At 47.9% G+C, this 10,799-nt stretch overlaps 1 protein-coding gene across 3 annotated transcripts in view; it reads right to left on the bottom strand.

Moving 5' to 3' along the window:
• Nucleotides 1-5,135: 5,135 nt before the first annotated feature.
• LOC127002825 (uncharacterized) overlaps nucleotides 5,136-10,799 on the bottom strand; it is a 40,079-nt gene continuing 34,415 nt past the window's right edge. Inside the window, exons 1-2 of one of the 3 annotated variants that reach the window (XM_050869046.1) lie at nucleotides 6,815-7,494; nucleotides 5,136-6,743 (exon numbers count right to left, since the gene is read on the bottom strand). In XM_050869046.1, the coding sequence (XP_050725003.1) occupies nucleotides 5,890-6,399 (510 nt within the window). In that variant the 5' untranslated portion in view covers nucleotides 6,400-6,743; nucleotides 6,815-7,494 and the 3' untranslated portion in view covers nucleotides 5,136-5,889. Of the gene's footprint in view, nucleotides 7,495-10,799 lie in introns of those variants that run through there. The other 2 variants (XM_050869048.1, XM_050869047.1) reach the window with 2 other exon arrangements.

Below are 10,799 nucleotides of genomic sequence, written 5' to 3' on the forward strand. Positions count from 1 at the left end.
GAACCATGTTACGGTATGTCCTTGGGTGCAGATCCAGGAAATGAGTTTTTGGGAGGACGTCAGACTTTTTGCGGGTGGAAGGAGCATTAGCATTACCGATTAGCCATTCCCGGCAGTCCTGGTCTTGAAAAACTGGTGGAGTGACCTAAATCAATGGGTATAACGGCCTGGACTTTGTGCCAAAGCATTGTTTTAGCCGCAGCGCGCTTTTGAGCTAATTTTCCTGTATCACTCAGGAACATTGGGGGTCTTATAATGTATCTATCTTTTATAGTCTGATTGTGCATCCTTGTAGGTTGTTAAGTTTTAGTAGCTACTCATGAGAAGTATTCCATAATGATCATTGATTTCCAGATGCTTTGCACTAAAAAAAGTGTCATTAAACCTGCCGCAAATAATAATGAGCTGTACTCAACCCTTGCTTTAAAGAACCAATATGGAGGAAGGGGGTGATGTTATATCTAAAAATCTTTTACATCTGAAGTATCCAACCTTTTTGTGTATAATAAACCTTGTTTGTTACATGAACTTAAAAGTTCACAATTTCCATACATGATTCTTTTTTCCTTGTATTTGATGATTAATCCTGACATGTGTTTCCATTATCAGTAGGTAATATATAGTAACAAGACAATGATACACATTATAACAATGTATATATTATAGCCCAATGAGTGCACGAAATCATTTACCTCATCAGTGAAGCCAAGTCCAGGAGTCCTTCCCTAAATTATTTGCCTGAATTTGTGACACCAAGTATAATAACTAATTTTAGTGACCATTTGCATCCATTTTTCACTTTGATTAAAAAATTGCCTCTCAACAGGGTGTGAACTTGATGGGGTTGGAGGAAACTCGACTCGGCCATCAAGCTCACCACAATATAGTTAGGAACCTCTTGTTCTCAGTGATAATTTATCCTCTTTAGTTACTATTCCTTGTTGCTTTAATCACAACTAATGTGTTGGAAACATTACAGCTTAATAACATACCTCACATCTCTGCATACAAATTGAGTTCAATATTTAACTGTAACACCAGTAGGCTACATATCTTTAAAAAAAAGGTATGTAAAAAGGTTGACATTTTGAATGATATATTTAAACTCTATTATGTTTCAATGGGTGTAGTACCGTTACGATTAGTCGAGTGATCAGCACATGGGTCTTATGTTTTTGATAGCATAGGTTCAAATTTTGCCATAGGCTGGCAATTGATAGTAACAGTAATGTCCACTGATACCTGCCTGTTTCTTGTTTAACCTGTTCCACTTTAAATCATGACTGGCCAATCTTTGAAGAGGTAGCATAACCTTGAAGTGCCACTAACAAACCTTTGTCCATTCTTCTGATGTGATCCTTTTTTTTCCCCACCTGCCTATAGCGCCGGTAGGTTTTCTTCAGGGGCCTGGCGGTCGGCCCAGGCCCGTCATGATGCAGGCAATTTTTTTTTATAGTGGCGCCATTTAGTATTGGCTCATGCTGCCCCCTGGAACTCATTCTTGATTCACTTGGATGGTTTATCAGGGCTTAGGTATGACTAACATTGCAAAAACAGGGAATCTTTAGATTTTTAGTGTGGCAACACATTGACAAATGTTTTAGTATGGACTGAACATCAAAGATATATATGGAAAATGGGTGCTTGTAGATCTTGACATTATATCTGTCAAGAGTCTCCAGTTGTATCCTCTCCCCCAGCTCTCCTGAAAATATTACTCTTGTCAGGCAGTCTAAGTGAAGCCTTCCATCAAAGCTGGCGTGCAGACATAATGTCAATTCTTAGATTCACTGTCCTTATAGCACTGAAAATAATGCAATTACATGCACATATTTTATTATTTAGAATTGTGATTAAATATTTTTTCATGTATTTTCAGACATGAAAAGTGAAAATTGCTGCACAAAACAGTTTGTCGTCTGCACCGGGAGGCAAGGCATCTCAAAGCCCAGGCTGTTACAACTCCTCGGCAGTTTTTGCCCAGAGCCAGCAATTTTTTAGATCCAATAGGGGTGGATTTTTTCTGAGGTCAGGTTCAACATGCTGCAAGATGCCAAGATCTAAGCCTAGTAGGAGATATGGGTTACAAGAGGGGAGGTTTGCTCTGACCTTATACTATCAAAGTCCAAATGCTAATAGATTTCTGAGCACAGTATTTCACTTGTCTTCAGTTTCAACACTTCACTCATGACTCAGGGGTATTTCAGTAAATGTTGGCTGGAGCAAACAGACTCTGACAGCCCTGCAGCAAAGAGCACAGGCTTTGTCAAAAGAAGAGATACTTTGTGGGATTTGCCATTATTTAGTATCACTCTTGTTACGGCAAGAAATTTTTTCCATATACTTTGCCAAATATTGCAAGTAATGCACCATTGTTGGTCTTGCCTGTTATAAATCAGATCTTGTTCAATTAACAAGCTTTGGGTGTCTGCCACTTTCCAGTTGTAATGCAAGGAATCATTTATCTTCCCTGCCAGATATCACATGTAATGCACCATTTTTGCCTGTTATAAATCAGATCTTGTTCAGTTAACAAGCTTTAGGTGTCTGCCACTTTCCAGTTGTAATGCAAGGAATCCCCTGCCAGATATCTCATGTAATGCACCATTGTTGGTCTTGCCTGTTATAAATCAGATCTTGTTCAGCTCACAAGCTTTGAATATCTGCCATTGTTTATTTCAGGTGTAATGGTTGGAAGCATTTGTTCTCTCCCCTACCCAACAGTATGCAATGCTTTATTGTGGATTTTGCCTGTTATGTTTAATCTTGTTCAGGTAACAAGCTTTTGGTGTCTGCCTTACCTAATATGTGCTGCAGTGACACTTGGCTTGGTTTCATGATGTGAAATACAGCATGTAATTTCATCACACTTATAAGTGTCTATCATCACATGTCTGGCATCATTAATGTGGCTTCCAGGAGTAATCTTGTTTGTATTACAGCATGCAATGTTTTTTCTGATTTATATGATATACATAATCACATAGGTATGATTTTTTTTGACAAAATGTAATGACAGTTGATATTCTTGACTAATGCCTCATAAACCTTGTGAAAAATAATGCTTTTTTGAGGGGGGTGGGGTGGACAGAGAGTGGTTTGTTTGGTTGGCCAGTTCAAGGAGTTTCATATCAAATGATTTTATTACATCCAACTTTAATGTGTGCTAAAAACATATATTTTATTACATCCAAATTTAATGTGTGCTAAAAACATATATTTTATTACATCCAACTTTAATGTGTCGTTCCTGCAGTAAATACTACATGTTTACTGATGTAGCCTATGAAATACATATCACTCTCTGCCCTGTAATTTGGTGTCACATACTGCAGCATCTTTCCTGCTCTTTTCTTACACTATGAGTTAACTTATTTTGTCTCATTTGCTTTTATCATATGTGCCTCCGCTGCATAGTTGTGCCTACTGAGCTTAATATCTTCATGACCCTGACACCAAGGTCAGAGCTTGGGAGATCATACTGTGTCCTACATCCCATTTTCACCTCCAGGCTCGCCTGTCTCCCAAGACCACCAAGTTATTGCATTCCATTTAAGACAACTCATGTGTTACCTTCTTGATGTCCTCCATCATGTATTTCAGCATGTTTTATGATGCTTTGCTCTTATATTGATGCGCCTTGCAACATTTTTATACAGTTTTCATTGTATATAACGCACCATTGTTGGTTTTGCCTGTTTTAAATCGGGTCATGTTCAGTTAACAAGCTTTGAGTGTCTCCCATTGTTTATTTCTGTTGTAATGGTTAGAAGCTTTTGTTCTCTGCTTTGTCAAGCAGTATGCAATGCTTGCCATTATCTGGCACTTGTACAGTTAGTATGATATTTTTACTCAACTAAGAGCATTTTGCAAAAGGTAAAGGTACGGTTGGGGGCATACGCTGTAGCAGCCCGTGGCCTCGGTACTCATCTTTGTAACACTGGTCCTTGAGCCTGTGGTGTTAGGGAACCCATTACCCTGGGAAACAGGACGAATGTGACATCCGGGTTACCACAGTTGCAAAGGCATTATAGTAATCTAGCATGCATAGAATGTTGTATGCTTTGCTTGTATTTAAAGCACTGGATATGTTTGCTACACACACACACACACACACACACACAATATATATATATATATATATATATATATATATATATATATATATATATATATATATATATATATATATATATATATATATATATATATATATAATATATTAGCAAATGCTTTCTACACCATATTTTTCCTAAAACAACAATTTGATATAGTGTAGATAATACCTAATAAAACATAAGAACAAATATATTTTTCTTTACCCCATTAGTAAATCATTTTACAATGAAAAAAATAAGTAAAGGCTGGATAGGGTGCTGTGGCAGGTACTTCAAAAATAGTAAAGCTACCCCTGAAAAGTGACGTTTTTGGTGGGCTGCAATAGATGGCGCTACTTCCGCACGCCCGAGGAATTTCTACATACCACTATCTCTTCGTATATAGTCTCTGGTCGACTCCGGCTCCTGGCCTCCACCCTCGGGGCAAGGTGCCCTCGCCAGGCTGTGACTACCTCCCCACGCAGCCATGCTCGAAAACCTCCTGGGAGCAAAGGGCACCACTCCGGTCACCCTCTCCAGCTCCCGTCCGAGGCCACCACAAGCCTTACTGGCCTGCGTCAGGTAGTCGAGGCCCAGCAAGCACGGCTCGTCTCGATCGGCGACGTCCATCGGCCGGCGCTCCACAGCGCTGCCTACGCCGATACGAGCCTCCACTGGCCCCTCCAGCAGCACACACTACCCCGGGTCAGGCCGCGCCGAGCACTCCTCAGCCCCCGGTGTCCACTGTCACGCGTCGTGGCTACAACCGCTAAGCCTCCCACTGGCAACACGCTGGTCGGGCGGCGGCAGCCTACTCAAGGCGGGGCCCGAGAGCGGGAGACGGCTGGAAGTCGGCTCCCTTCTCCAGCCCGTCCGCGCTTTCCGCCCGCGCCGCGTCCCTGGGCCTGGGACAGGCACTCAAGCGGTGGCCTGATTGGCCACAGTCCTTGCAGCGAGGCTGGTGGGCATCGGGGCTCGCCCGGTCAAGGGAACGCGTCCTTCACTCCCCTAGGCACAGACTGTACCTATGCCCCCTCTTGCCACAGCCCCCGCACGAGCCACGGAGGCCCTCCGGGCTCGCCTTCACCGACGCTGCCTTCATCTTCACCTTCGCCATCCGGCCCCGGAAGTCATGGCAGGGCGGGGCGGCCGCCGCTTGGCCGCTGGTCGTCGTCAATGCCCCGAACTCCAAGGCCTTCGTCAGCGCGTCGTCGGTCCACGGCAGGGGGTGAGAGTCCTCGTCAGTCTCGTCCCTCAGCGCCCGGCAGTCCGCACAGAAGCGCTGCGTGCCGTCCTTCTTCATATCCAGGACGACTGCTGAGGGCCACGGACTGTCTGTCCGCTCCATCACCCCCTGCGCCGCCATCTCGTTGACGGCGCGCTGCAGTTCCTCCCGCCTGACCGGCACGACACGTCGGGGCGGGCTCCTGGTGGGCGCACCATTTCCCGTGTTGATGTTGCGCGTCACCCACCCCGTCCGGCCCAGCAGGTCCAATCCACCCCCGCTGAACACGTCCGCGCACCGACCCAGGGTGTGGCGCACCTTCGTCTGCGCCTCCGTCAGGTGAGCGGCGCTCCGGTGCGCCGAATCCTCCAGGAAGTCGGGCAGCGGCCTCACAGCGGCCGACTCCGAGCTCTCCGACGCCTCCTCTTGTTCCACCTCCTCACAGGTGCCCAGCTTGGCACCAGCGGGTACTTCCCGAGCCTCGTCGGAGGAGTTAGCCACCAGCACCGTGACTGACTCCTCCCCCGCTCCTTCGAGACTCCGTCCGGCTGCCACACCACCAGGCAGCTACAGGCCCTCCGTGGACTCCACCGTGCCTTCCGCTGGCATCGCGTCCGACCGGCAACAAAGGGCCCTGGCCTCCGTCCCCGGGGCAAGGTGCAGTCGCTCCGCCGCGACTACCTCTGCACAGCCGACCTTCGGGAGCAAAGGCGCCTGTCCGCGCAGCCTCTCCAGCTCCCGTCCAAGGTCGGCACAGGCCTCGCCCTGCGGCAGGTAGTCGAGGCCCAGCACGCACGGCTCGTCTCGATCGGCGACGTCCATCGGCCGGCGCTCCACAGCGCTGCCAACGCCGATACGAGCCTCCACTGGGCCCTTGGACTGCACGCAGTGCCCCGTGACGCCACACAGCCTCTGTGGCGCGTCCTGGAGTCGCGTAGCGGCCAGCATGTCAGGCCGCCCCAAGGTCCTCTCGGCGCTCCCCACCAAGCGGCCGGGCCCGTCCACTGAGCCCCGTAGTGCTGTAGTCAGCTGCAGCGTCTTCTCATCCTCGCCCCAACCCTGGGCAGCAGCTGGCATCTTGAACTGGGCCTCCCATGCCAACTTCCCGTCGTGCTCCGCTGGCTTAAGCCTCTCTGAGCGCCAGGAGGCCGAGGGGCCGCAGATGGGAGCGGGCGGACCACGTGGGCTGCAAGCCGGCCGGCATGGCGGAGAGGGAGGCGGTGAGAGGCAACGAGGCAGGGTTAATGGGTCCGACTCCAGCACCAGCTGGACCCAAGGGAGCGGCTCCGACGGCTCCCCAGCCTCCTGCAGCCTCCACCGACTCCGCCACGACGCCACCGGGCTTCAGGGGCCCTTTCCAGGGGCCCCACGCGGAGCCCCGCCAGTCCGCCACCCGTGCACCCGCCGCCAGCACACGTGACCTTCTTGTTCCTCCCCGCACCACGTTGCCACCTCTCGCTGCTGCCATGGGAGAGAGAGTGGACTACGTGACCTGCGAGCCGGCTGGCATGGAGGAGAGGGAGGGGGTGAGGGAGGCAACGAGGCGGGGGCTCCCCAACCTCCTGCGGCAGCTACTGGTTCCGCCACGACGCTACCAGGCTCCAGGAGTCCTTGCCAGGGGCCCCAGATAGGCCCCTGCAGGACCGCCGCCCCGGCGCTTCCTGCCAGAACTGAGCCTTCTTCCTCCGCGTGCGACGATGCCACCTCTCCGCCTCCATCAGGCCTCGGACCTCGCCTTCCTGGGTCCGCACCTCCTCCAGCCGTTCACTCCTCGCGCTGTCGCAGCCCTGGTCGGTGTACTGCTGGGTTTCCACCTTCAGCGACGAGAAACAGCTCTGGAGGACTTCGGCAAGATGGCGGGCCTGCTCGTCTGCCCTCTGATCCAATTCCTGCCTCATACTGGCCAGCATGGCAGCGAACAAGTCCATCTGGCTCGGCTTCGCATCACCCGCTTCAGCCTCGGCCTTGCCCTTCTCCTCACCCTCACGGCGACCATTGGGGGACGCCATGACGACTCGGCGCGCTTCACTGTTCACTTATCCCCACTCCTTTGACACCAAGTGTTACGCCACCCCCCCTACCACACACCATCCACGGGCAGGCAGGCGGCGTGTTCCCCAGAACAGCCACACGGGCACCAGTCACTCACAGCGGCCCACACCGAACACCGAGGGGAGGTGGGAACGAGGCAGGGCACAAAGGATACACGTTCAACACTAAGTTCTGGTTTGATGACAGGTTCCTCACACAGTACAGCAACTCTCAAAGGGCACAGAACAGTTAATCAGGCACAGTACAGGGGCACGGCAGACACGCACACCGGATGCACACAGCACTCTCGAGCGGAGCAGCTCAACACTCTCTAAGCCCAGACACGCGTCTTCTCCACTGCCCCTCAGCCACCCTTGCTCGCAACTGCCGACTCAGCACTTCCTGCCCGGCGGCCGGTGGCCCCGGGCTCCCCTCTGTCTCTCTTGTCCCAACAAGTAGAGTTGCACCATGCTGAGCTAACATCGCATCATGCTACAATTTCATCACATTACACATACAATCATTCACATACAGCACATTCGTAACAATACTATCTATATTATAGTCCTGAAAGACAGAGACTATAGTACCGTTTAGCCTCACAGAAGATGTTTTAGCTGCATTATATGAAGCACGGAATTGAACTGCTTCTTTAGCTTGAAATGTTATTCAAATGTCACCTGAGTATCCCGCTATAAAAGCAATAAAATACACACTTTAATTTTGAAAATGATTTCAGTTCATTGTTGCATCATCTAAGAAAAGTTTTAGGCTATGTGATGACAACTAATCAAAACAAGCTGCATGCTTTTATGAATTATAAAAAAAAACGAGAAATAATATTTTTTTTAAGGATCCTTGTCTAATATCTTATTTGGTACCGCGACCCAGGCTCAAGTTGATGCTATTCATGGAAAAATAGAGTACTAGAGTCATTAACTGAGTAAGATTTAATATAGTTAAATGTTTATTATGGAAAACTCAACATCGTTAAGTAATATGCATGCCATGCAATCTGCCTTTAATAGGCTATATTCAGCTGTAGATGTATTGAACCAAGTTGTGCGCCAATTTTCTATAGACTTTGGCATTAGGAAGAGAAAAAAGCTCCTACAAGCATTGTTGTATTTTGACTTAGCATTGAGACACATAAGACCAGGTATACAAGATTTAAAGTTGAGTCTGCAGGCTCCCCTGCAAACATACATAACTTCAACCATTATGTGAGACAAACAGTTGTTCAGTACATTAAAGGAAGCCTAGGTTCGGCCTCCAGGTCTTTTGTGCCTTGCAGTTCTTGATTTTTTAGCTTTATATAGGGATGTAATAAGTGTCCTCCAGGACAACGGCTTTGCACGATTCTCGTAATTTCTGTCTCACCAAACCTTTACGAGGAGATCCGATTGACACCTTTGATGTCTTTCGAATCGACTCCCTTCCATTTTCTGTGCAGATTAGCACTTACTTTCTTATGTATAGTGTTGATTCAAGATGTATTGCCTTCAGTGAAAATAGGAAAATATATTTTCTGCTTTCTAGTATAAAACACTGTAACAAGAATAACCATATGTTAGTTTGTCCTCCCACAGGCCCCGTCTATGAGGCTAGTCACGCAGCTTCTTGTGAATCGGCTGCTTTCTTGAAACATGAGTCAGTGATCAACCTCTGCCACACAATAGTCTTGAAAACATTTCCCCCTATGTTTATAAAACGTCCTGGCTACTGGACCTGTTCACTTGCCTCCCCCATCACTCTGACACTCACATGCCCTACCCATCCTGTAAACAGACATACTGTCAGCCTGGCGGGTAATGGGATATTGATGCTTCGGCAAGGTTCTCTTCGCAGTGCTGAGTCCATCCCCCTACAGGAGCTAACAGCTGGCTTGCAGCCCCTAAATTCTGTGGTCGAGCCGGATCAGCCCTTTCAACCAGTAATCCACTGGTGGATTGTCTTCGCCATTGTCGTGATCCTGGTTCTTCTGCTGGTGACGTCTGCCGTGGGGTATTCCTATGTCCTGCGCTACGCACAATGCCGCCTACTTCCAGACTCGAGCCAATTGCAGACATTGCAAGGCGTATCTTCTCCACCAACACCTGTGAGATCTCAGGGGCGAGATCTTCCGGAAGGGGAAGTATGTCGGGACCCGGAAAATAGATACCCAGAGAGGAATGACAGATATACAACTGTGTAAACATCTGACTGGACAAACACTAACAAGAAGGGTAGGCGGTGGCCGAAGTGATAGCGTACTGGACCCACATTCGCCGCGTGATGGACGACGCGGGTTCGAATCCTCACGCTACCACTCGGATTTTTCAGTCACCGCCGAGTGGCTTAAAACTACCCACATGCTGTCCTGAAGACCACCCATCAACCCGGACTCTAGAGGAAGCCGTCCAAGCGAATCAAGAACGAGTCCCGGGGGGCAGCATGAGCCAATGCAAGATGGCGCCACTATAAACACTCGCCTGCGCCAGAACGGGCTGGGCCGACCATCAGGCCCCACCTGGAAGAAGCCTTGGGCCGACCATCAGGCCCCACCGGGAAGATGCCTACCGGCGCAATAGGCAACAACGTAAAAAAAAAAAAAAATATATATATATATATATATATATATATATATATATATATATATATATATATATATATATATATATATATATAACAGTGTAAACATTTCAAAGTACAAACGATAACAAAAACGAGGGTAAAGGAAAACAGATACCCAGACTCAGATACAGAAAACAGATACCCAGTAGGCGTGGTCAGAAAGTGTGAACAACCATTGAAAAAGACTCTGACCCGTGACGTCAGTCGTGGCGACATGTTATGAGCCAATAATTCAACAGAAAAATCACTGTGGGAGTGTCTTAAGACTGAATTACGAATAAGCAGGAGAAGTAAAACAATACAACATAATGAGCGAGCCAATGGCTGTGACAGAAAGTATTGGCCGCTGGTTATGTAGAAAATTAAGGCGTGTCAAGGATGTAAGTCCGCCTAAAGCAAAGAAAAATGTAACCTAGAAATCAGTGGTATGAGCAGACCGATCTTGGTTCTCGCCTCAACCAGACCTGCTACTCACTCAGCTGAGAATGGCTGTTGTTATCTTAATCGTGAGTAGAAATTCGAGAATCTAAGGGAAACCGACTGTATTGTCCTGGAGATTATATTGTGAGGAGATGTGAAGTAGGATTGTGAGTGGGACAGGATAGTGATTATTTTATTGCGATGTAAAGCAAAAGTAAAACCACTGGGTGTGGTATAATTTGGTGCTTCCGTGACTTGTAGTAGATTATACTATAAGGATGTGTAGTAGGATTGTGAGGAGAGTACATAATGATTGTGATGTAAGCAGAGAGATACAAACCACTGCTTGTGGAACGACGAGTGTTATTATTATTGGCAACAATTGAGCACATATTGTAGTATTATGTTTAAGA

This window comes from Eriocheir sinensis, chromosome 24 (genome assembly GCF_024679095.1).
Source record: "Eriocheir sinensis breed Jianghai 21 chromosome 24, ASM2467909v1, whole genome shotgun sequence".
Lineage (NCBI taxonomy): Eukaryota > Metazoa > Arthropoda > Malacostraca > Decapoda > Varunidae > Eriocheir > Eriocheir sinensis.